The sequence below is a fragment of the Falco punctatus genome (genome assembly GCF_963210335.1).
Source record: "Falco punctatus genome assembly, chromosome: 9".
Lineage (NCBI taxonomy): Eukaryota > Metazoa > Chordata > Aves > Falconiformes > Falconidae > Falco > Falco punctatus.
This window is the reverse complement of record NC_137589.1, coordinates 11,298,215-11,325,640: the sequence shown is the minus strand read 5'-3', so window position 1 is coordinate 11,325,640 and position 27,426 is coordinate 11,298,215. Positions and strand designations below refer to the sequence as shown.

General features: G+C 39.7%; 2 protein-coding genes across 3 annotated transcripts in view; one reads left to right on the top strand and one right to left on the bottom strand.

Moving 5' to 3' along the window:
* Positions 1–27,426, bottom strand: part of SH2D4B (SH2 domain containing 4B) — a 111,785-nt gene that overhangs the window by 64,787 nt on the left and 19,572 nt on the right. Inside the window, exon 3 of one of the 2 annotated variants that reach the window (XM_080400918.1) lies at positions 1,927–2,115. In XM_080400918.1, coding sequence (XP_080257044.1) covers positions 1,927–2,110 — 184 coding nt within the window. In that variant the 5' untranslated portion in view covers positions 2,111–2,115. Of the gene's footprint in view, positions 1–1,926; positions 15,519–27,426 lie in introns of those variants that run through there. The other variant, XM_080400917.1, reaches the window with a different exon arrangement.
* The window catches only part of LOC308069123 (rap1 GTPase-GDP dissociation stimulator 1-like), a 36,631-nt gene continuing 31,037 nt past the window's right edge, over positions 21,833–27,426 (top strand). The window contains exon 1 of the mRNA XM_080400909.1: positions 21,833–23,248. Within this exon, the coding sequence (XP_080257035.1) occupies positions 23,245–23,248 (4 nt within the window). The 5' untranslated portion in view covers positions 21,833–23,244. The remainder of the gene's footprint in view (positions 23,249–27,426) is intronic.

The following is a 27,426-nucleotide window of genomic DNA, read 5'->3' as shown; positions in this document are numbered from 1 at the left end:
GCGCTATTATGAAATTTATCTCCATGTATATTTGTGAATGCTTTTGTCAGGGCAAATATAATCTACAGGTTACTCTGCTGCTCTCCTTTTGCTTTTTTCTTTATAAATCAGAAAATTAATTACGCAGAAAATGGTCTCCTGTAGTAGGAAGCTGAACAGGTTTAATGTATAATTTATATATGGAAATCTAGGTGTCAACAGTGTGACAAATCATCACATAAATATTTTTGCAGTTAGATTTTTCTGCATCTGTCTTCCTCAAAGAACGCACATAATACGGATCGCAATGATATAATGTTGTTTTGGTATGTGGAGCTGAACTGCATTTTTAATTTTTTCTCAGCTACAAATCAATCAAAATGAACAAGGTTTTTGTGCTGTATGAGAGAAGCTATTTTGACGCCACCCTTCTAGGAGAGCACCATTCACAGCAAGAACACAAACATGAAAGAAATAGAAATTAAACAGAATGAGGCTTTCCGACATCCACCTTGCCATCTGTGGAGGGACATTTTAAACTCCTATTACAACTGATTAGGGTGTTCTGAACATTCCCCCTTTATTTTAAGGTTACCATCGTGACTTACTCTAGAGTCATTTCATAACGGCCTGTGCTTCAAGTGAGTCTTGGAAACTAGTTTTGCTTTGCAACACATTTCTTCAACAACAGGCTTTGAATTGCTAACTATCTAATGGACACTTTGTAGGGTTCAGAGGCTCTACACATTTGCAGAAGTCTGACAATTGAATTTAATAATCTGTATTGAGGTGCTCCAAGCAAAGCTTTCTACCATGGGTATGTTAAGATAAGCAACACTTTAAACACTGACTGCAGAGTCACATAGCTACTAGAGTGCTGTCTCAAAATCAGCTACTCAAAATTATCAGAAATTTTAAATATTGAACTTTTCATAAATTTAAAGATAGGATAAGATCTTTGGCATTTTACAGGGAAAGGAGTGTTTGACATGTCTCTGTGACACTTCCTTGTTGAGTGAGGAATCACTGCAACTACATTTATTTCCAAGGCAAAAATGTTTTCTATCTTGCATCAGCCTAACAACTTCGTCCAGTAAATGGGGAAAGAGTTAAAAGCCACTTGTTCAGAGCAGAGAGCAAGGAAATAAGTATTTCTTTTTATTCCAAACAACTTGGACCCCAGACCACATACTTGGAAATGACTTGGAGAAGTTCTTTTTCAATGTTTTCTTCCGTGATTTTGCTTATTTGCTTTTCAAGGCAACACACACATTTAGCATCTGTAACAGCTGTGGAAGGAGCTCCATAGTTTAACTACATATTGCATGAAAACATATTTCTGTTTTTTGCTTTTGGTTGCTGGGGTTCTTTTTTACATGTTTGCCCCGCTATTATCCTATTCTCTAGACATAAACTTCTGGAGACTGTTTACTAGTACAGTTGGAAATTTAGTCTCATATGGTATGGCTTACTCACAAACAGCCCTTCACAACAAGCCCAAATTCATGAATTTATCTCCTACTCCAGCCACCTGGAAACATTTAATGCCAAGTCAAGAAACCTCAACAGCACAGGCAAGACTGCCTTTTGCCTGATTGAGGGTGAGGGGTGGGGATGGTAGGTGAAGAAAAAAGCCTTAGGAGTGGATGGAAACTTGGTCATGGTGCATCTGTCACCACTGAGAGAACAGGAGCAGTGACTCCTGACTGAAAGGGGCACTTCAAAACAATTCCCCTTTCTCCCACACTAAACTGTTCCCCTAGATGAAGAACCAGCCTCAAGAGACAAGGGGCAGGAACACGGTGGGTTTGCTGCCCCAGACTTTTTGCCTATGGGGACAGCTGGCACTCTTTCTTGTAATCTTTTCCAGACACATGCTGCACCACAGCCAGTCGCAAGCCCACCATCCCCAGCCATTTAAGTATAGAAGAAAGACACAAATCTTACTCTGGTTCCGCCTCGCTGTCTTTCTCAGCACAGCCTCCTCCATTTGTGCTTTTTCTTCCCTCTCCTTCCAGCGCCTCAGCTGCTCTTCTCTCATTTTATAGAACAAGATTTGCTTTTGTTCTTCATTCAGCTCTGCCAGGAGCTCAGGGTCAATATACATATCACGCAAAATTTGCTGCAGCATGATGACTCAAAAAACAACAACAAAAAAAGAGATGAACCTGCTTCCACTTACACTCGCTACAGTGACCAAACTCCACCAACAGCACTCCAGAAAGCAACCTGCAGCAAAGGAGCTCTCCCACACCTGCCTGTGCCTGCCCAGGAGAGGTTTGAGTCTTGCTCTGGCCCTCTTTGTGCAGGCATATTCTGCTCCTCGTCTCTTACAAGGACAGAGTCCTCTGCTTATCTCATCCTCCAAAGGTAGGGACAGGTGTCAAGTGAAAGGAAGGGGGAGGAACAAACAAGGATAAGGGAAAAAAATTGAAGACCAGGAGAAAAAAAAAAAAAGTCGCTTCAGTGCTCCTGAGTGCAAGTCGGTAAAAATAAGAGATTATTGAAAAAACCCATCAGCTTTGCTCCCCTGAGAAGAAGGATATCCAATGTAAAGTCTCAGACTTTCAGCTCAAGTCATTCCCTTCAGCAGCAATACACTCCCAAGGGTGTAAGTGCTGCCCTGGGGTTTAAAGTGATGTCACGGTTAAAGGTATCACCTACACCAACAATATCTATGTCACTTTGGGAACGGATCTCTTCTGATAAGAGGGGAGAAACGAGTTTGCATATTATTTCCCAGTCTAGCCCGTTATCTAGTCTCAACAGGGTAGGTCATATTAAAGGTCCTATTTACCTGGTGTTGACAAAAATTGTCATGCAAACTGATTAAAATGCCTCCAGAATTAAAAGCAGTTGTAACATAAGCCACAAGAATGTTTTTATCACTTTATAAATAGTAAATTAATATTAATTAAACAAGAGTAAGTTCTCAGGAGTTCACGCGGACTGTGCAAGTCCTGCTGTTAATTAATTTTCCACTTAGTGACTGCAGAAAGTTATAATGTTGCTTTTCAAGCAAATCGTGGGGTTTCACAATGTAACAGAGTTTTACCAAAATCAGTAAGATAATACTATTTCAGCACCAGGGACAACAGGCACTTAATCATGTAAAAAACGAAACCAAACCAAACACCACAAGACACCAAAAAACAAACTCTCTTTATTCCAGAGCCAGCTTTCACTGGGCAGGGGTCCGGCCCCTGCAGAGAGCGGTGGCACTTCGTGGGGAGGGGGCCATCTTCTAAGGAGAACCAAGATGTGGCCACTCGGAGTCGTAATAAACCCAGATCATGTTTGCAGGCTGAGCTGCATCCCACTGCGTGACGTTTACACAAGAATGAAGCTTGAAAGCAGATCTGTATTTCCTTAGAAGAAACCTGCTTTCTAGATAGGTATCTGCCAAACTCTCATATGACTCCCATGATCTTTATATTCAAAAACTGTACTGTTAATGCATCTATTCATGTAACATTCTTCTGAGGTATCCAAAATACTAACATCTTAATTTAGGCAGAAAACACATCTGATGCTGATGTAAACTAAATTTCAAGAGAAGACACTGTATAACCTAGAAGCATGAATCCAAAGATTATACTTGAACGACGCCTTCAGCTGAAACAATTTCGGAACCCATCACGTTTGGACTTTAGAGTGTTTGGTTCACATCCAAGCTACTCTGCAATTCAGGTTCTCTCTTATGTGCAGACTTTCTCTCCTAAAATAAAATACTTACTTTTTTTTTTTTTACTTTTTTTTTTAAGAAATACTGTTTGGCAAGGAAAAAAACTCTGATAAGGAGGACTTTGGTACTACTTCTTTCTTCTATTTTACTTGGTCGGGTATAGAATGGGGAGAGCCAGGGGGGTTGGCCTTTGTTTCTCTGCTTTTATTCAATTATATTAGAGCTGTGGCTCCACATTCTGGCACTAATTGAAAAAGACTCGCCTTCACAAAGGCTTCAGGGCAAGCACTTTTGCTGTTCTACCCATTTGTCATCTTTCTTATTTTATTTTACTTGACTTCACAGAACAGAAATCAAATCCTGATCAGAAGCTATCACAGTGCAAAGAACAAACTCTTCATCAAGGATTATGTGCATTTAAGCATGATAAGAACCACCATTTCTGAACTGCATTTAGCTGCAGAAGTAGCTCAGGATAGATACAAGACAGCATACAAACAAATTTTCAGGCAACTACTGGTAACACTCAATGAGCAAACACAGAACAAAAATAGTGAAATCAAGGAAATGAAATGAATACGTCACGAAGAACCCACTGCCTGAAGGTTATTCACCAAACATATTTGAGAACGGTAACCAAATGATCAAGTAGAATTAATCTGTATGAGAATTTTTGTGCTTTTTTTTTTTTTTTTTTTTAAAGTCACATATGGAAGTGTTATCTTCTAATCACAGCAATGAGTGTGATTAACTTCCTCTGTTGTAGCTTTTCTTCTTTGGATCGTAGCAACCCCAAAATAAAAATTGCAGACACACAAAGGGGAAATTAGGAAGATAAATAAATACTCTATCTGACATAAGCCAAAACCCAAAAGAAGTAGAAAAATACATCACCAAGTCTGCCTTTAATTTCTTGTCCAACATAAAAATACTCTGCCTCAGAGCATTGGGTCTTCGAGCTCTTACATGGGTGGCAGTTTTCCATCAACTCCCTCCCTTTGCCTTCACTGGTTGCTAAGTTTAAGTCTTACATTTCTTTATGGGGTGGAAAATTCAACAGGACCAATGGGAAGAATCAAATGTTTTCAGCAGTCCCTTCCTTTCCCTTACAAATTAACACTTGATTTGACAACAATTTGGGAATGGAGTAAATGGAGGGAGAGAGATGGTTACCTAGCTGCAGATCCTAAAGGTAGACAACCTCAGTCATGTAAGTAAATACTTGACATGCTTGAGAAACCATCCAACATTCCACTTAACAGAAAAGACTAATGGTGGATGGTGTTCCCAGAAATACAAGCTTTGAATATTTTAGGCCAATGAAGTATTTGGCCCAAACTAGGCCTAGCCTCTCGGCTTTATCAGGAGCTAGCAACACCCAACCCATCTAATGCTGAGCACCTTGCAGGAGGTAAAAGAATTACACAGCAGGTCCACCTTCCATATATGCTTACCAGACTAGAAGTGCTAAGGAGCAATAAATAATTCAGACAACAAAGTGTAGTCACTAACCACCATTCCAGACCCTCAAATCTCTTCTGCATCTGCCACAAATCCTTTCGTAATCACATTTCTCCTCTGTGAAGAAATACTCTTGAAGAACCATCAGAAAACAATTAAACAACCTCTCTGATACAGGCAGAATGACCCCAAACAAGCACTGCAAGGACTAAAAAAATCTGACTGCATAAGATATAGTCATCTGTCCCCTTGTAAAAGCCATCATGGGGAAAACGACAGCAGGGAAATTCTCCTGCTCGTGCTTTTTCCAGCTCAGTTTATTTTGAACCCTCTCCTCTTGCTTTCCTGCCCACTGTGATGAAGCTTCCCGAGAGGCCACTTCCCTCAGCTGGTGGCCCAAACGTCAGAGCCTTCCTGATTAGCTGTAACCCTTTATCCGGAATGAAAGAACACGTGTGCAAAAATGTTCTCTTCCACACTGCTTGTCTTCCTGTGGGAGACATCACTTTAGATGTTAATGCCATCCTCACATCTGGCCTTTAGTGCTTTTTAAATGTAGACTGTTTTCACAGCCCATTCCCAGAACTCACAGGGGTGTCAGGATGACCCGTGAGAGCCAGGCATCTGTGCAGCTCTGCTTCTTGCTCATCCTCTTCACCATGGGAAAGCTAGACACTAGCTTCCTCGAAGAACGATGATGTCTAGAATGACCTCAGGTAAAATTTAGCATATTCTGGTATGAGAGAGATATCTGACTATCAAAAAACCAAAGAAAACACTCAGTCCGCACAGTTAAAGTAAAAAAAAAATTTAAAAAAAATGGTCACAAATTTCTTTGCATACTCAAAAACAGAAATTCCAATTCTAAACCTATCCTGTCAGAGGAAGAAGAAATGCCCGTCTACCAGAAAACAATTTTTCTAGTCACTGAAGACAGTCCTGTTAAAGGCATAAAAAGGCTGCTTCCCTCTTGGCTATGTCGGTGAACATGAAGTGTTCTCAGCAGTATCCATGCAAATCCAAGACTGGATTTTTAACCTAGTAGACACCAATTCTCATTACAGTTCACCTTTCCATAAATATTCCAAACAAATAGTCTGAATTATCATGAAGAAATTATCAACTCTCCTGATTTCTCAGAAATTTGGAAAAATCTGTGAGGTCCAAAACTCAAAAGGCAACCTTGAAGAAACACCTACTTTAAAAACTCTTGCTACTTCTAGGATTAGCTCATATTTTGGAATGGATGGGCTTTGCCATGGTTCCAGACAACCCAGAGCCAGAAAGCTGACCAACAGGAGAAAACACAAATTAAGACTTTCTAGCGTGAAATAAAAATTTCCTTTCTTCCCCTCCTTTCCCAGACCTGATTAAGTTATGGATGAATTAATGACTCTGAGCAGGGAAATCTGAAGTAGGGGTGACTGTTTCCTGACTGTGGCTGTTCACCCTCTTCCCAGCATTTCCCACAAGTATTTTGAATAGTTTAGAAGGACAGTGACCTCTTCACTGCTTTTCTATCTTGGTTACCCCGAGTTCAACAGTCCAAACTAAGCTAAAATCATTACAGAAAGACACGACACCTCTACAGCCTATACACAAAATAAAAGATTACTACTAATGCAGGTTTTTGTTGGCAGCCATTACCTTAAAAGAACTGCCACACAACTTGATGCTCTAATTAGCAGCAGTCTCTGCAAGGAGCTCAGAGCTGTTTAAAATTTAAGTTTGGGGTTTCCTTTAATCTTTAACAGTATCTTCTGGAACTCGACACATTCTGTCCCATCTCTGGCATAGCATCTTTCTGGCTAAGCACTCCTCAGTGCTGCCACTAGAATTCATCTGCTGGGGAAGGGAGGGAAGGGAAAAGGCACAGAAGAACATTTTAATCTCATTTTTAGGAAAAGGGGAAGTGCTTAATTGTCCAAGGCCTGCAAATCTCCTCATCCATTTTCTTCCACGCATGTGCATCTCCCATTCCCTGAACTGAATAGCTCACTGGCAATGCTAATGAATGCTGAGACAGCAGAACAGCATTTTCATTTGGATTTTACGACACAGACATATAACCTACTTCATCCCTATCATTTACACAAAAATATTCTGCTATAACCTACCATTGCAGGGAAAGACTGGGGGGTAATGCACCTCTCTCCTTCAAGAAAGGGATACGATTAAGAAACAAACAAACAAAAAAAGAGAAAAGATGGCAATCATATGTTTTCCAGGCTGAACTCTGCAGCCTTAATCAATTTTTAAAATATTTTTTATTTTTTAAGAGGAAGCAGTGTACAGTATCTGAATTTTTCAAGTCCTGCTGTGTCAGCAGCAAAAGAAGAACAGTGGAATCTGGAACTGAATGCTGCAGGAGGGAGCTGACCACGTGAAATGGGGAAGGTAAAATTAACATTGGTTTGAGGCCTTCTGAACCCTACAAATCTGTCACTAGAAAAGTGAATGCAGTAGGGCGCTCACACAACAAACCAGTCTTGTGTCTGATTTACACATTGCTGTCAATTAAGAACTAGAAAAAACAAAAGCAATTGAGAACCATCCCCTCCCCACCTCCTCTATCACAAAAACCTGCCTGCTTTTCCTCCGCTTCCATAGTCAAGTCTGTGGCTCCCTCTAAGGGCTAAAATGAGCTCCTCCACAGCACGACCTGCAGCTGGACCAGAACGATCATTTCCCTGGAGCTGCTATTCCATTAAAAAAGCATCACGCAGGGCAAGAATGAGGGTATGTTTTTCCAGACCTTCCTTTTCCATAGGGAGCTAGTATCAGGAAATCAGACTATATAATGTTTTGGAGCATGGACTGGCTTTGTGTGTTTCTCGTCTTCTCTGTACTGGTTGAAGAATAGTATTTCTACAAGGCACTGTCATAATAAATAATAATAAAAAAAAAAAAAAAAAAAAAAAAGGAAAAAAACCTTGAGGTCTGTATAGAAAAATAGGAACTAAATAGATAAATTAAAACCTATGTGAAAGAAATGAAAAGCAGCAGAAGAGCTACAGACCAATTAATGAGAAAAGATGTCTTATCATACTGTCAGTCACATAGCTGTAAGCGAAGTGATGTAACTTGGGATTTTAATGGTGTAATGATGATTTATAGTGGCAGGAGATTCATCAGATAGCTGGGTTTTGGTTTGTGGGTTTTTTCCCCAATTTCAAATCTGTTACTCCTCAGCCCCTCACAGAAATTAAGACGATCCCAAATATAGATAACGCTGACAGTACGGAAAGAAAGGGGATTGGAACTAACCCAGAGAAAGTAGTATTGAAAGTCCAGGGCTGCAGACAATAGAACAACCTGTCATTACTCCACTCTCCCAAGGTTAATTCTGTACTGTGCAACACTACTTGCCCTTCAGAAGAAGTCATATCAGTGATTATTTTTGCCTGGCAGCATGGCAATCATACCCAGCAAGATTACTTTAGGTCTATCACTTTGTGTTCTGTGCTACAGCTACAGCTGTTGTACACACGATTACATTGGAGCCTGTAATGCCTTCATGGTTCAGCACAATTTATCAGAGATTTGGGGAGCTGGGTAAAAAGGGCAGCACTGCGATTTTTCTTCGAGTTGATAGTAGATACTTGAAATTCTGACCTATGTTACAAAGGTCTGAGGATAAAACAAGTTTGTCAGTTTTGCTTAGACTTGTTTTAATTTTAATGCCTCTATAGTAATGCAACCCAAACTAGAAAATTATGTACTTGATGTTTATCGCTATTAATACACTCACAAAAGCAAGATACATTAAAGAGCTGGCAAGTCCCATTATAATTTTTCAAATGGAGAATGAAACATCCACCATTAAAATAATTCAGAGTGAAAATTAGTAAAGTAAACCACACAGAAAAGAAGCCAAGCTTCCTTAAGAGAGTTCATCTGACAAAACATGGCTCATAGGCTTGCAAGCAACGGCTACTGTCCTGTAAGCCAAGCACTGCAGAGAGAAACTTCCCAGGCGAGGAGCAGAAAAAGGCAGCAAAACACTTCCAACATGCTGCAGGTAACTGAAACAGAGCTCTCCATCCTCCGCCACCCTCTCACTTGGATTGCGCTCTCTAATTCAATTGGTGTATATCTTATTTACAAAATAGTAATCAGGATCATCAGGTTGAACACTCAGCTACAAATGGGGTGTACTTGGTTGGCAGGTAGCAGGCTCTACTGAGGAAGCAATTACAACTCACTAAGCGTCTGCAGAGATCTCTCCTTAACATAGGTTAAAAGGCCTGCCGGCAACAGTCTCCATGGAACTTCTCAGTTCAAGAAGATATGCAGGATGCACTGCCCCCTGCTCGCCTATTTACACTTCCTTGCTCCTGTCAGATCCTGACGCTATACTTCACTGTATTAAATGCAGTGTGTGCTTACACTGCACACTGCAGTTCAGCTTTGTGCTGTACAAAACACATCAGTCCATCTGTTCCTCAGCAGAAGTCTCCACAGCTGAAGGAGGCCATCCACAACTCTCTAAAGCAGAACTGGTTGCCTTTTAACTTCTGAGTGACAGGCTTTCCTTATGACTCTAACACCTTTCATTTTTATTGATCTACCGGATCCTTACAATGAACTGTTAACCTAGGACAAAACTCCAGGTACAGGCAGCTTCCTAAAGAATACTGGTATAGCCTGCTCTTCCTCCCCTGCCCCTCACACACACCTCTCCAAGACCCAGCTGTCTGCAGTACAACAGGATACATATCTTCAAGCACAAATTCAATATTCTCCTTTACATGAATTATTCGCTTTGTGTATCTGCAAGGCCCACGAGACCTTTGGATTCCATGACCCAATTGCTACATGAAATTATTCCAGCATTTGGTACATTTTCAATGAAATTCATTCCAATAAGCTACCCAAGAGATATCACGCTCTAAATTATGTGAGTTTTTTTCTCTCAGATATATATTAACTTATGAAGATGCTTGGTAAATTCACCTTTTTCCATCTAACCGTTAAGTGCATCAAAATGTATCATGTGAGAGCTAATTTTCTTTAATATACTCCCTGGTACAATTTAGCTGCATTATGTATAATGCAGCAGTAGTATCATATCAGCTTCACATCATATTAGACTCTGCATTATGGCAGCTAAATTGATTACTTGTGTAATTGAAGGCTACTGATAGGAAAATTTTTAATCATTTAAATGACTCATCAGCTTTATATACAAAATGTCTTGCTTTAGTGGCATCATGCAAGTGATTTCCTTTCAGGGCATAGCATTTTGCCCATTTAAGCCACTTCGTATTCTTATCATCTTTATTGGCAATAAAATCTTACAGATTTACAAAAGGCAGAGCATATTCTGCATGCAGACTATATAGGATTTTTTTTGACTATTGGATTCTTACTTGCAAGACCCGATCAACAATCTAGCCAAAGCTAGTTGCCATTCTGAATTGCACCACCAAGCTTTTGATGATTTCTGTTTTGGGTTTTGTTTCTGGTGGGTTTTTTTGTGGGTTTGTTCTGTTTCATTTTTAATAGTTCATTCACCATAAGAAGACAGACTTTTCTTTGGTTTTCAAGGGTCAGGTAGAAAAATCCACAAACACTTTTGGCATGAGATACTCTTCTTCAAAGCCCTTTCAGCTTCACTTGCCACCTACCTCCTAAGGTGACAAAACCTCTGTTGCAAGAGACCCCTAACTTTCTGTGCAGGTCATATTCGGCACTTGCCAAGTCTTAACACTGAGGTGCTGTTCAAAAGGTTTAAAAAACAATACCTAAAGTATTCTGAAAATCCTTCTTTTTTACTTCATAGGTTTTTTTTTTTAAGACCTTCTCCACTCCTGTCATATACTGTGGGACAAAGAACAGCTCAGGGCATTGTTGAAACTATTTTTTTTTTTTTTTTTTAACTCTAATCATCTTCGCAGTTTCAAATCACAAAAGCTGGATTAAGCCCACAGATTCATTTTCACGACACAAGCATTAGCAGTTTTGTCATTCATGTCTGTGCTCCATTCACCTGACAGAAAATACATTCTTCAAAGGTGCTGGCAAAATTATGACACATACAAGTTTCATAATACGGATGTGTCCCAGTCAATCCGTTATGTTGGAATTTTGAAGTTAAGGCAGCTCTATGTCTCCTCATTTTCTCGTCATATCCTCAGTCATGACAGTCACCTCCTCATTCTTTTCCAGGCAGTGCCGTTCTTCATGCTTTTGTTTATTTTCTCCTTTCTTCTAAACATCTGCATTTTAGATTTCTACTGCTGCTTCCTGCATTAAGACTCTACTTACTGCCAGTAGGTAACTCCTGAGAAAGAGGACCAGCTCAAGTAAATTCATCCCTACTCATCTCACTGCAACATACAACTGCACTGCCCCTGTAGCATCGCACCTGTCCCTTCTCCCAACAGGAAGACAAGCCCCTCTACATTCCTCAAAAACTAAACATGCAGGGGTAATAGACTTTATTATATTAAAGACATTATACAATAGGGCCACAAAATGACTAAAGTAGGCAGGTGACTGAGAAATTTCTTCCTACAGAAACTCTTGCTTTGGAAGCTACAAGCTAGTTCATGCAAAGAGATACCTACCTTATGTTGGCCAAATTTTCTAGCCATTCTTGAGTAAGAGTGGATTGAAGCAGGTTATGGCTGCTGCTCCAGGCCTTTCTTTCCTTTTATTAAGTCATCTTAAGCCACCTATGTGCCCTCAGGAAGATAATTCTGAGTTTTCCAAAAATAAGATTATCTCCAATTGCCAAACAAGATCATTTTCATGTGCCCACCTTAGAATTCAAGTCCCTCTTTTTCTTACCATTGGGCACTGAGTGTGGAGTCTGGGCAGGAGACAGCATGCTACTAATGATCCACCTTTATCTACTCTCTCACTGCTACCTGTATGAATCATCAGTAATTCAGGTCTCTTCCATTCTCTGCAAAGTACTGCATGACAAACTGCTGTCAGCTGTCCTCAGAAATTTGGGGTAGAGCTCAGTCAGCTGCTGCACTTCAGTTACCAAAGTGTACCCCAGTCATGGGCACAGTCACGCCCGTAATGGTTACAGCCTCCGGTTGAAGTCACTCACAGGCAGCTGCAGCTACCTAGAGGTCCCCTTCCATTAGAGCTGGAATAACCAGAGCTCCCTGAACTTTGTTAGTACATTGCCAGTTCAGCTCCTGTGATATTTTCAGGATTCCGATGTCTCATACCAAGGCTCACTTACCATACTCCCCACTGGTAGATGCCATCCTACAGAGTCCTATCTTTTCCACAGACCACTTGCCCTACTAAGTAGCTCAGAGGTCTCGTCCACCCACACTGCCATCAACTCCAGAAGCCTTAACTAATTGTTCTGCTCCAATCTACAAAGAAACCGACTGGGCCTTTCCCTAGCCTTTTTCCAGTTCTCTCCTCACAGCTCCCATGTCCAGGCCAGGCCAGCACACATTCTGATGATAGTCTGCACAGCTGTAGCCCAGCTCTCCGTGCTAGCCACAAGGCTGGCACTTCCAAAGAAACTGGGCTTACGCTGCCCTTGAGCGTATCTGGCTCAGCCTCGACTATGGAGGAAGACCCAGTCCCTCTGATTTGACCGGTGAAATGTGATTTATTTACTACAAAAGGGATTTTTTACATTAATACTATTGGGAGTTTCAACTGAGTCATCCAGTGGGTTATACCTTACAGATACAAGGAGCTGCTTTGATTAAATTATACTGATAATCATTAGTCTCACAGTGAGACCGGTCATACACTAACGTGAAGTTGAAGGCCCAGGTTTGCAGGACGTTTCTACTTTTTCTCTACTGGCACCACAAACAGTTCTTTGCAAACTACATTAACCATCAATTCTGAGTGCCAGAGTGCTCCAGCAGCCCCGTGAAGCCACTCCATTTTCTCCTATTGAATTCAGAAAGGTTGTAGGTCTGTTATATCCGGCCTTATGAACAAATGCTACATGGATAACTGGGTGAAGTTTTAATGTCCTGTTATGATCAAGATGATCAAATAGTCTCTGCTGGCTTATTTACTATGAGTCTATAAACTTACTCAAGATAAACTTACTCAAGAGTGAGATAGACTGCTCCCAAGTGGAGATGTCACTAAATAACACAAAGAAGTTAGCACTTAAACATAACTGCCAGAAGGCACTGGGGTAATGCAGTACTTGTGCTGATAATTTTATTTAGTCTTTACTTTGATCATATGAAGTAATAATCCTTATAACCGTAACCATTAAAGAAACAAAACCAAAGCAGCTTTCTATTCCACACTAAAATTTATTGGATTTGCTTGCAGATTTGTCACCAGCAGTCTCCCTTTGTTGGCCCAGCTGTTAATAGAAATATAGACTGAGGCAAGCACTTAACTTTATGCTGTAGAGTCAACTCTAGTAAAATCTATGGGATTAGCTAGCATGTGTAATATCGAAAAGCTTTGTAGGCTGCAGAAGAAATGGGATCAGACACTGCATCTTCCATGAAAAAAGCCCAGTAAGTACAAGGGAGTATTTTGCGGCATGTGTGAAAATAGGGAAATACAGGCCTAACTTATCACCAGTATAGCTCTTCGGAAGCCACAGGGTTGTATGCAGCCAGCTTAGTTTTCAAAGGACTCCCCATTCCATAGGTTCCATTGCTCTGTACAGTCCATACAGCAGCTCACGAAAACAAGTAAACATCAGTTTAAGAACAAGCTACAAGGCATCGGCAGAATGCTATAGATCAGGTGGCTTATTTAGAGAAAAGATGCATATATCCAGGTGCCTTTGGGCCAATAAAAAGCCAGCAGAGCACTATAACAACCTTGAGACTTCTCTAGGCTACACAGGAATGTAAACTGCCCCAATTTCACTCCAGGCCCTTCCCACAGACCCCAAGGCTATACAAAAAGTTCAGCTCAGCTAAACTGAAGACTAGGTCCTTGAGACTGTCATTTACTGCATGTTCTTACTTTCTGTTTCAGCCTCGTTTCATATGATTTTATGGAAAAATTCAGAGACCAATATTTCTTTAGCTGTTATTATTCCATTACAGGAATGCTGCCTTAAAACTTATTTTCTGGAAACAAAATCCATCATAGAACAAGATGGACAATATTTGCATTCTCTAGGAGCGACACTACATTCAGTATGTAGAACAGGGACTAAATTGTCTATTTAGAAAAAAAATAAGCTGCAGGAAGATGCAGGTGGTTGATATACAAAGTCATCTTAAAGTCGGATCTGCATTTAAAAAAAAAAAAAAAAAAGAGAGAGAAAGGAAGAGCTAATAGTGTTACAAACTAAAATTAAAAGAACCAGACTACACCCTGGTTTAATAAAGTGAGATCCCAGAATTTAACTACAAAAATAATATTGTAATCTGCAATAGGCAGAAACTATTCTGCTAGAAGGATCCCTTTGTGGCTTAAAGACTACAGGGGCTGGACAGGTAGAAATTCTGAAAATCCAACCAAGATCCAGACTTCCATGATGTTTGCCTCCAAGAAATTCATAACCTTCTAGACTTACTGTGGCCTATTCTCCATTACGAACAAGTTCTCTTTCTTTAATTCAACAGCAGGTTGAATACAAAGCCAGTTCTCTGTGACTGATATATCACTGTATTTGCAGCTTTATATTTTAACATAATAGCTCATACCACTAACAATACCTGATCTTCTTGTGAGCAAAGATATTCCGTGGTCTTTGCTAAACATTCAATAACCAAAATCACACACAAGGATATGTTTCTGTGTTTACACACTTCTTTATCATACAAGTGTTGTAAAAAATTATTCTAAAAGAAAAAACCCTCATCTCCTAACTTTTTACGTCTAATGATATATTGTCATCACCAGAGTGGAACAAGATGAACAAAATCCACAATCTCAGAAGAAAACAAGCAGTTCTGAGCTTCATAAATACTTGCACATACTTCCTTTGCCTTTGCTCTTTTTAAGTTCATGTGTATCGGCAACAAATCTTTTTGTGGATTTACAATGCATTTTACAGGCTCTTATATGCCCCACGGAGTCAGAGGTTCAGGTATTTTCAATCATTTCACATGTTTTCTTTAGAAAAAATAATACCAATACAATTTTTTTAATTTCCAAACAGTTTTATAATACCATAAACATAATGCACCAGCCCTTTTCTTTGAACAAAGCAGCTACTGGATTGTTTTATTGCTCTTCAGATATCTATTTAAGAATAGACAATTCTTCTCTCAATGATTTAAAAGACTATTTCATTTCAGGAAGGTATTACAAGGAAGAAGCATGCTCGAGTTCTCTATCTTCCAGAGTACCTCCAAAGGTCAGCTGGAATGATCCTCCAATATGCCTAAGCAAAGACTACGGTCATTTTTTATACAGCTGAGCTGCAGGACCTGTCTGCTTCATTCTCTTGATGAGAATATCACGAGGCAAAAAGAAAAAAAACCAAACCAAAAACAACCCACCAACTACTAATGAAAATTATAGGAAGCAAACTCTTAAATACTCAGAGTACCTAAGAAAAGAATTGACACCAAAAATTAATCTCAGCAGTGAAGAAGTTCCTTGATCTCCATTATAAAATGAAAAAGAACAGCAGGATTTATATCACAATAGGTAATTAAAAAGTGGCATAGTATTGAATATTTCACTAATATTACTTATTACAGTGCTGTTTGAATTCTGAAGTCAAATATATGAGTTCTCTGAGCCTGACAGAGATAAAGTACAAACAACCGAATCTTATGCCTGCTTTTAAATCTTCCCCTTGAGCAATAAACGCACTAAATGTAGAAAGCAGGATCTAGCTTTCCTTTTGTGCTGTACATGCTGTCACACATGGATGGAAATAATTAGAGATTATCAGAATGGTTTCAACTAAAAAAAGTTCTGTGAAAGCTTAAATATTTCAGAATCTTTAAATACCAATAAACATTTCATTAAGAAAGGGCGGCTGGGGTTACGTCTAAGTATGAAAGTGAGGCATTCTCATTGCACCGACTCCAGTATTGAAGTCTTTGATGTACACGGATGAACTCTTCATTCAAAACCTACTCTCAGAAGATAGCAGGCGTAACAGATGTGTGCATCTGTCCGTTCCTAAATCAGCTTTACCAGTCTAGCTGGATACGTATGCACAGTCTTCTAACCATAATGGCAAGGTTTCAATCCCAGAGATGACCCCCCAGTACAGCTCTGGTTGTGGAAACATAAAAATGAAGCAAAAATCATCCCAATGTAGAAGAAAATAAAGTGTCAAAACCTCAAAAAACTGTTCCAAAACCAAGTTGGTGGTGTGGAGCCAGCTGCTGTTGTAACACATGTTATAAGGCAAATTATCTTTTTACTGGACCAGATAGGAAGAATGAAAAATCTATAGCTAATTTAAAATCTGCCTGGTACACACAACTCCTAGAGTATTTTGCAAATGCATAGTGGCAGAACAGTTCTCCTAAACAAGGGATTTGCTCAGTTAGTCTCCAAGTCATCACCGATACCCCTTTTACAGTCCCTTAGTCTGTGAAAAGGAATTAGTAAGTTCATTAATTTTCTCTCAGAAAGTTTCTTGCTTAATATCCTGAGGGAAAAAGGATTTAAAAGTGAGTTATATGGAAGGACACAACATCTCACAGACTTAGCAAAGTTAGAGAACCAATAGAAAAGTTAATATCCTTTTTTTGTTGTTTAATATATATGAATAAACTCTCACAGTGAACAAACAACAGCCTAGGATTTCACCTACACTATAACATTACAGCCAGAAAATCAAGGAATGGAAATCTGACCTGTATTCATCTTAATAAAGGATTCCTAGGTAAAAGAAGATTGTACTAGTGAGCAATTATACTTGTCCTTGGTCACACAGATCTTGCCCCACTGAGCAGAGCTCAGAAGCATGCATATTAAGATTATGTAGGGTTTACTACCTTAATGCAATTCACAGATTTCTAATTCACTACAATTCAGTTTATTCACTGCCAAAACAGTAAGGCCTCAATATTCCAGAGAGAGAGGAAAGTATTAGCCCTCTGTTTTAGCCCCTTTAACTAAAAACTGTAATGAAACAAATCTCATCACACAGCAGGTCAGAAGCAGCTCCGTATGTGCCAGTCTACACAACGGCTTTTCAAACAGCCTGAGGACTTCCACTGGCAGCCCCTGCACAAAACCACCAGACTTCCAAATAAACAGAGACAACAGCAAAGAAACAGTATCACAATAAAGTCTTGTACTGGTCCACTTGTACAAAAGTACAAGACTGCCAAATTAGAAATTAAACTCGAGCGTGAACAACCTTCGGGACTGACACCACAGCAACCGTTTTGCGCCGCCACCACCACTCCTTAAAATGTTATGGGAGTGAAGGACAACAAATCCACATATGGGTGGAATAGAGCTGCTCTTCAGCACAAAGTAATCTGGCCAACATCCTAAAACTAACAGTGCTTATGACTTAGAGCTAACCTGAATTTCTTCCACAACACTGCTACAGCATCACACAAGGCTAGAAATGGTGTTTTGACAACTCTGAAAAACATTAGTATGTGGGCCTGGTAAGAGTGACTCTTAAAATAAGAAACCAGAGCACTGCGTTGTTACCACCAACTTGAACCTCCACATGCAAGCTTCCTGACTAAAATTCAGCCAGGATCAAACTATCACATCTATTCCTGCTAGTAATTTCTTTGCCTTCCGGAAACATCTCTTAAAAATGATGACTGAAATGACTGGCATTTTTCATCTGTGTTCTCTTTAAAGGGGGAGCTTCTTTCTGGTCCCCAAAACCACAGGCTTCAATTCCTTCAGGTCTCTGTCCATCATAGAAAAACTCCAGATACGCTTCTTTGAAATGCAAGTCAAGAGAAAGGCAGGGTATTGGTAGTGGTTTTTCCTCAGCTGAAGATACTCAGGTTGACAGGTATCTGATGCTTTTCCATTTCAATTGGATATTCTTGTTCCATACTAAAAAGCATAGAAATCTGTGGGGGTGTGTATATTTATTGCACCAGCATAACACAAAACAGGAAGCAAAAAGTGGTACATTAAAATTGCAGCAAGGGAGAAAGACAGAGAAAACTATTGAAAGATGAATAAACTTGAAGCATCTAGGTACTTTGTGAATGCACAGGAAAGGACAAACCTCTGTCCCTGAAGTACTACAAATTCAAGTAGTAAAGATGGGAGAGGAAATGACGACTGACTTGAGTATAAATCCAGTTTTTCACACTTAACACGTTATTTGCTAAAAGACATTATTCTTTTCTATATCTTATTTTCATCATCTTGGTTAACATACTTTTCTTTGTAGAGTTCCCTGACTACTCATTGTCAAAACACAAACACTGAAAGGATTACAGAAGAGTTTGTAACATCAGCCCTTACTCTTCTCAGTAGATACCCATAATCAGACTTTCAAAAATAACAACCTTCAGCAGATATGCTGCCTAGAGGTATGCTCTAAGGTTCTCAGTCAGTTTACAACAGTACAGACACCACATTTTCCAAGTAGCTATGATTACTAACCTGCCTGGAACTTCACGGCATTAAATGAATCCTGGACTCTGGATGATGCTTTATAGAAAAAGTATAATCGTGCAACACAAGAGGATGAAACAAGTATATTACAAACTAACCATCTCCACATTTCAGTATTATGGGAAGACCCTATTCTAGAGAAAGATAAAACTTATAACATGGACACGTGACAAAAAAACCCAACACACCAACAATCCAACAAACGCACAACTTGAAAATAACCAGAGAAAAACTCTAATGACCCAAAGTTCAATGACCATATCTCTAAAGTGAATGAGACACATACAAAAGGAGAGGCTATCACCCTTTTCTTTTTTCAGTGGCCAAGGAAGAAGAAGAAAAAAAAAAAAAAAAGAAAAAAAAAAAAGGTCCAAGGAGTTGCCATGGTCAGTTGAACTTCGTTACACTGAACCATGTCTCCAACTTAATGCAATCCATTTATAATCAATGAATGTAAAATCTTTGGTAGGAGTGTCTCCTTTATGAACATGATGGTTGCTGCTTTTGATTAATTAGGAATACCAACCTAAGTCTGTCAGAAAGTGAGATGAGTACTCAGATGGCCCACTGCCTCACTTTCATAAAGCCATGACTCTTGAAGGGGTAGACAAGCTTTTGGTGTTCAAATTCCTCTCATAATATTGAGGGCTTATTGTTAAAAACTGCTTGAAAAGAACTAGCAGTGACAGCAGCAATTCATACACTCTTCCACTGACCAAGTCCTTTTTTGCCATCAGGAAGTATTGTACTTAATTTGAGAACATGACCATTAGGTACATCCCAATACAACCCTGCCAGAACTCCAAATGTGGCCCCTAAATATGCACAAATAGGGTGTCCAGCATGTGTGTTAGGACCGGAGTGCTCCAGGTACACAATAACAATTTGTCCTGGATTTGGGGGTATCTTTAGCCCACTCAGCGCTGGAGTTACAAGGCAAGCAGTGTGCTCACGTCACATCCAACATGCACAGGAGCATGTAGAGTAAATCCAGAGCACAGTAGATGTGTATGTTTCTTTCCAGGAAATTTTGGACAGAATTCCAGTAACTGTAGATACTTGTTGTTTTTACAAATAAGAATAAACAATTGTCATAAAAAATCAAAAGTGTACCTCTAAGCCAAATAACGGTATCTGCTAACACGGATTCCTCATCAAAGTACTTCAGAGTAATCTGAATTGCAAAGAGTAGTAAGTCTTCAATATCCTCTACCCAGCTGGAGCAGTATTGCAGCACACTGGGAGAACTGCAGCCACATCTCTCATAGCACTGTGATGTTGTGCACTGCTCTGTGTGATGATACGCCCCCACAAAAAGAATAGGACTTGCTGTGAATTTTAATGGGATGCTGTAGATCAGCTTATTTCCAACTCTTTCCCCAAAAAAAGTTTGCTGAAGCATGACAAAGCCCTTGGCTCTTACTCTCCAATATGTTCACCCTCTGCTCTAACTCCTCCACTTTCTCTTCTGTTAGGTTTATTTTTATCATAGTTACAGAAATTTCACGCTGAGCAAGTAAGCTGATGATAGTTCCTTTTCTAACAAGCTTTTGATTTTCCCAAGATAACTGCATCTACTAGACCTGTGAACCACACCAGAATATCCTTGCACTAGCATTCAAAGGCAGAGAACAAAAACAATAGTATATATTCCTCAGCACTGTATATTCCCCAGTGTAAAGAGTTCTGGTATTTTACTGCTCAGATCAACACAGGTATCCACTGTCCACTTTTTTTCTGAAAAGATGCCAGTTTACTTAAAGCTGCGATCAAATAAATGACATTTCCACCTTGTAAAAAATTAAACCCGCAAGTTAACCTTCAGATGAGAGATCCATCACAATGCAGACTATTAGATTAACTTAAAGTAATACATCAACTAAGAAAGAAACACTTCTCCATTGATTCTAGATAATCTCTTTTGCTGAAAGGAAGTTTTCTCATTGGCATCTGCAAGAAAATGCTTTCTCCACGTCTGTAGGTCCTGGGATGTGCCTAGAAGAGGCATTAGCTTACCTCCAGTCCCACAGGCAGAGTCCCTAAGGACCAAGCTGCATCGCTGTATGGGCGCACAACAAGTCTCAGACCACAGCACATTGTCCCTCTCAGCAGTGCTGACGAGCTAACGCTCCAGCAGAGCAAAGCTTGGGCCTCCCTCACCAGTGGAAAATCACTGGGTCCTCTCACCACCTCTGCCACTAACCCTCCGCCAGGTTGCTGCCCAGATATTTTCTGATTTTTCAGTTTGGTTGTAAACTTTCCCAACACAAAAATGCCTTGCTGTGCATTTGTACGGTACCTAGTGTAATCAGCACCTGATGTTGGTAAGAACCTTCTGCAGTGCCTTATACCAGGTTTGCAGGATTATATTCAGACAGAAAAAGCACTTTAGCTTGAGGGCACTATTCTATAAATCTGGATTCCCATACTGTCTTATTTTGCCATAATCTTTGTAACTGATTAGTTTGTGTATAAAATCACTGTTCATTTCAAATGGGATTTCCGTCCCTGGCTGCCTGTCAGTGCTTTGTGCAATATTATGAACCTCTGTTTTTCCATTAGTATTCACTGCAGCAAGATGATGAATGACACTGAAGATGAGTTTATCTGATGTGATTTCTTACTTGTCTTCACCCATTTACTGTATACCTCATTTTGTTTCCTTTGTTATCTTCAGTCTTTTACAAAGGAAAGCTTTTTTTTTTTTTCCTCATTATTACTGTTTTCTACATATCCATGAGCCTGATCCAGTGTTCCTTTGAAAAAACTCTCATTGACTTCAAAAGACACTGGAACTTGCCCCTATGGAGATTGAATTCTTCTGGAGGCTGAATGCTTCTGGCATACTTAATATTGCAGTAACACCACCTACTTGTCCCCTCTGTATTTTGTCTCTTTTGGGGCTTCACAGTTTACCATGCCTGCCAATAAAATGCTAACATTCACCCCTCTTGCGTGCCTTTCAGAAGTGTCACAGCCTCTGCCCATGCTGACAGCACATGGCAATCCTGCTTCAGGCTCAGCTGGCACCATAATATCAATAAAACCCAGCACCTTTAATATCCCAAAGCGGTCAAGAACCAATTCATCTTGTCCACCCCTGAACTGGCAGGAAGCTGTGATATGCAGCTTAACCCATGACTGACCTTGGCCCTTTTCAGGCAGTCAAACATTCATGCTGTATTTCTTCAGTATCCGTAGCACATGTTTTTTTCTGAATGTGCCAATGCAAATGACTGATATACACATAAGCAATTTTCCCCATTACAAGATGTCACGTAGCAGTCTTTACCTTAGGACTTTTCCAATTCATTTGCAATTTTGCAAAACATGTCATTAGGATTGGGGGAAAAAAAAGATCCTGAAAGCATTCAGCTTCCCCTCCCTCTCCATAAGCCCAGCCAAAGGGACCAGCTTTTTAATTATCTAGCAAGAGTCAGTAAAATGTCCCATCCTCCTTAACAGGATCCGCAGGCTCCAAACTCATTATCAGATTGCTTTTTATCTTTAAGAGTCAGCAATTTAAGCTCCCTCCAGTGTTATAATCACCATAGCGATTATAGCTCCACAGTGCAGCAAAGTTTTAGAACACTACAGATTTGGAGCCCACTGTTACTACCACAAACACTGCGATACACAGCCGTGGCCAGGCAGCACCATACTGGGAAGCTCAATCTGCTTACTGGAACAATCTTTAAATAGTATTAACTGGCAGACAGTGGTTCCTCTAACTCATGCTGCAGCAGCATTAGGGGGTTGTCATGCATCCTGAACAGAACACAGCACATAGTTCGTAAGCCATCATATAACTGGCTCTTATTTGTTAGAGGTTCAACTCTCCGATAAAGTGGGCTGAAAAAGGCAACAGAAAATGTGTACATTTTTTTAACTACTGTTCAAAAACCAGCATTTTTTTTTTCAATAACTACCAAGATTATTAAAAAACAAAAACAAACAAAACACCACAATAAAATAGTAGTAAGCCAGAAATCACAGCTTCAGACTCTAGCATTATTTTTATGGAAAAGAGCGCTCCCATTTGTCTCAGCTACATAAACTTGAAAGGTGAGTGTGTAGCAGAGTAAGATGAGTTTGGATCAGGCTTTCTCAAGAACTTAGCATCCATCAGGCAAGATTCAGGCATTGATATAGTTTGGCTAGACTTTATAGAAGTAGCTTCTAGGAGCCAAACACTTTTTAAACCTGGCTGGTGTACCTAGATGCCAATGAAGGATCTGGTCTCTTTTAGAAATCTGTCCCTCGTTAGATTCAACAATCACTCTTCTGAATGACAATAGAAGGAAATTCAATATAAATTATTTTGAAGATCTGAAAGATTCTCTCCCAGCATGATAATTACTGTGTTTCCATTGCTGTTAATGACATCTAAGAACTGGAAACACAAGCAACAGTGGAGGATTAAGTAATTACAGAGTATTAGATGCATTTGAAGAGCAGGGTCACAGAAAAAGACAGAAGAGAGTGAGCATGCTGTGGGCTGCTCATCAGCTTGAAAGCTATAAAATATCCCCTCGTATTCACAGCTTGCTAGCTGGAAAGGACAAAGGCTCACAGTACAGATCAGCTATTCTTTATTGTCCCCATTCTGGAGAGCTACAGCTTTTATGGGTAAGTAAAGCTCTTGTTAACTATAGATAGATATGATCTCTAACGTGATTAATTTTCTCTCATATAGGAATTGTAAATGTATAGAAATAGAAAACTAATTTAGGATCATTAGAAGTGTAGTTCTATGACAAATGCAGTATTATAGGTGACCTGAAATTCTTGTGTGTCTTATTTCAAACAATATGTAACACAAAGTCATATGAAAATTAAGGTTTGTTTAAAGATCACTAGAAAATTATGAGAATAGCAATGAAAAATGAACTTAAAGCATTGGAAAAATGTGAGTACTCATGAATTTAAGTATTTTGAAGGGAACTAAAATTCATGGCTCTCTACTGACAGTACAACATACATCAAAGCGAAGCTGCTCACGAACAGGTCTGCATTTTGTCAAGTGCTACTGAAAAGCTGCATTGAAGCTGTCTGGCCTTTGAATATGTTTCTCTATGACTCAGCTCTAGGCCTACATAAAGCTGGAGTGTAAGCCCTTGGTTATGACCATGCCACACGAAAGGAATGACATTCACAGTGGATTTAAAATACACCTTTGAGATTTTATTTCCATTTTTCTCCAGATCATTCCAAGGCATCAGGTAACTGGATCAAAGGGTTCAGCCTTCCACCTTCATTCACATAATGGTAACTTACTCCACAATTAGACCTCATGACATCAGTGGAACTAATCTTAGTATTACTCAACATGTTTAAAGGTGAAATAATTTGTCTGAGTATAACAACTGAGCAGCTACTTAGAGTAATCGCCCTCCTAGTCAATTAAGTAATTATTCAAGTGAAGTTAAACATCTCAATAGTTTCGGAACACTGATAAAAAAGCAGGTTTAAATTTAATCTAAAAGCACCTTAAGCAGTCAGAGAGATGGACACAAGGTGTAGGTGGACTAAACCAGTATTACACAGGTACTGCTTCTGGCTAAACCAGCTCAATTTGTACAGAATTACTGCTGTAGGACTGACTTTCTAGTGTGATTCAGGTAGAGATAACTAAACTTTGTGGATTGTTTCTTCTCCTGCTCCTACATAGTTTATGTGTACCTGTCCTGCTTTCCAAACGTTCCATTCAGAAGACTTACTCTTCTGAAATATTTGTTGATTGTGGCTAAAAGTGCTTATTCCCACTGTTGTTAGTGTTCTTTTGCTCTGTGATGGTCCAAGTAACTTTTAATACCCATTCATTTTAAACTATCATTTCTGAGCTTTGGGATCCCCCCTCCCCTTCATTGAAAAGGCTACATTAAGGAAATACAATATAGTGCCACCTGGAAAAAGCCGAATTCTCTTCTCACTATTCTAATAAGAAAATCCACTTTTTGGGGGAGCTATTTTCTAATGAAGAGCATATTTAAAATAAAATCCATACAGAAAGATTACTTCATTCAGGACTCAGTCCAGTAAAAATATTGTGACAGCATAATTCCTGTTTGTAAACTGGTGTGGGGACTTTCCTAGGGCCCCTTATAGACTGAAATGTAAAATTACTGTTCTGTTTACTTTAAAAGTATTTGGGAATAGAAGTTGCTCACCTTTACTGGAATACATCTAGAAACTCCTTCAAAGACACCAATTCCAGAAAGAAAAAGGAAATGCTTATCCATTTAAGAGAAATTAGCCCATGTTACAAATTATAGAATAATTCACCTTTAAGGCAGCAAGAAATATCACAAATAAATTTTTCTGATCAGCACTGTTCAACCCATTAGTCAAAACATTTAGCAACCCAAAACTATTTCATGAAAAGCATTTCATCATTCTTTAACTTTGCAAGAAAAAGTAGAACAATAAGAAGAAATTAGTCACAAAGTACTTAAAAATGCACAAGCTCACCACAGCAAAAGAGTGTTATGACTTGTTTGCAGACACTTCCTTCCCCCCTTTATTAAACTCTTCCTTTTCTCCTTTCTCCAAATCCCCTCCTATACACTTCAATATTAAAACACTGACTTAGATAATTTCTAACGACTGTAAGCATTTCTTCCAGGCAAACAGAAGTGAAAGAACCTGCAAAGATTTTTGAATGTGATAGTTCTAGGCACTGTCAAAAAAGCTTATATAGTGTGTTACATAAACAGAAGTTTGTGCATTAAAACCTCATTGCAATATTCAGCCCAGAAAAGACACCCAAGACAGAAGTCATTCATGTCATCTTGTGCAGGCTGGAGCTATTGTAGCCATTAAATCTGTCTAAAATGCTTTAGAACTGATTGTGGGGTAACTGCTTTATTGAATTTATTTCATTGATACAACCAGGGTTTTTTTTTCCAAGATGTCAGTCTATATAAGCCTGCTTCCTTTCAAAACAAACAAAAAAGTTACCCAAATTGAATTTTCAAAAGCATTAGGACACCTGTGCTTGTCTACATACCTTTAAATCTGATCCTTCTTGCTCCACTGGGAACAAGCACTGAAGTAGCACTTTATAGGCATTGATAATGTGACGTACCGATGAGCAGATTCTGCTGAGCAACTCAGGTTTTGGAGCACAGGACTAAAATATAGGTTATATACTGCAGCAACAGGTTACTTGTATTAAGCACTGACAGATCTCGTAAGGCCGTAATTTTTAAACTATGTGTCAGACCTCAGAATGATCCTCTTTTCAGTATGAGGTATCTTCTACTGCACAAAAATAGCCACACACACCCTCCACTAACTAGGAAAAAAGTATTCCTAGCACGTCCATCATGAATCAACTTTGAGGCTATCTTCCAAGGATGATCTTCCCATCCCTATGAAGTTATAAAACAGGTCAAATACACATCTGGATTGACACTATGATACTGAGCACTACAAAACCTTCAGACAGTGCGCACAGGAAAAGTTGCCAGAATTTATGCAAGTTCCCACTACAGTCTGCTTTATTCTGGAAACTTCAGATTAGTCAAGAGCCTCACTAACTACACCACAGATCGTGTAACAACCTTCTCAACAGTGCAGAGACAAGATCCTCCTCTCAGTGGCTTTTCTCCAGATCTTGAGTGGAAACTGGAACAAGCAGTTAGCACGGACAAGATAGGTGGAGGAGGAGTTGCAGACAAAAGCTCTGTCCTTTCAAGAATTCTAGAAATATACTCTTTTTTTTCGGCACTGTACCAGAAAGCAAAGAAGAAAGGAATGTCCCTTAAAGTCTGACAACGTAGCTTTGTACTATAGCCTCCTAAATTTACATGATACACCCACCTCAAACAGCATTTGTCACACAGAAGTGGAACAGACAAACGCTTGGGCCTGTGAGTTCCCTTGCACAGACAACAGTAATTAATTAAACCCTACAGTTCAGGAGTTTTAGTCTGGACTGTAAGACCTTTGTGTTGTGCCTGTTTAGGTGGAATCCAGGCACAAAAGACCAATAATTGAATGTGCCTCATTATTTATCATCTGTCCATGTAGCTCCCACGCTACCGGGCGTGCTGGTGGGGCCTCCTTGCTCTGCCAGCCACGCCACATGATGGCTTGCCACTGTTTGGAGCCAGTCCTACTCCCTGGAGTCTACCTGGTGATGCTCTCTCCACTGCAAACACGCATTCTGGTTTCAGCTGTGCATTGCCGTGCTCCAGCAATACCTGTACACCAACCAAAACATCTGCAATCAACCAGCTGGCTTTGCAACAAGTCCCTGTGGAGAACGGGATTACACACACTGCCATGGCCAGGGGGATGAGACTTTTCTGCTTCACCGCAGAGGCAGCAGACAGCTGGAGGTGAGGGATGGCACATCTTCCCAGCTATCCAGCCCACCGTTCTGCAGTCTACCTCCTACACCTGCCAACAGCTTTTCTTATGACAACATGTATGACTGTTTAGCAGGGATAGTTGAGGACTGGGCTGATGCTTTGATACCAGCACAATGGCTTATTTTTTCACAGCTGCTCTTTTACTTGGCTGAAAAACCCCTTGTAGGAGTTGTCAGCCAACGGAAATTAGTGTTTTCTCTGCTATGGAGTCTAATTGGTTTTTCCTCCACTGACAGCTCTTCAAGCTAAATTTAGGGAGCCAGGGAAATTAGACTGAACACTATTTGGCTGAAACTACGGCCTACTTCCCCATACACACATAATGACCAAAGGGAAGGATTCCTTTAATTCCTTTTGTGCAGCAGAACTACAGAATGTGAGCAAATAGCAAGCCTATCATATAAAAGATCTATGCTTAAGATGTATATT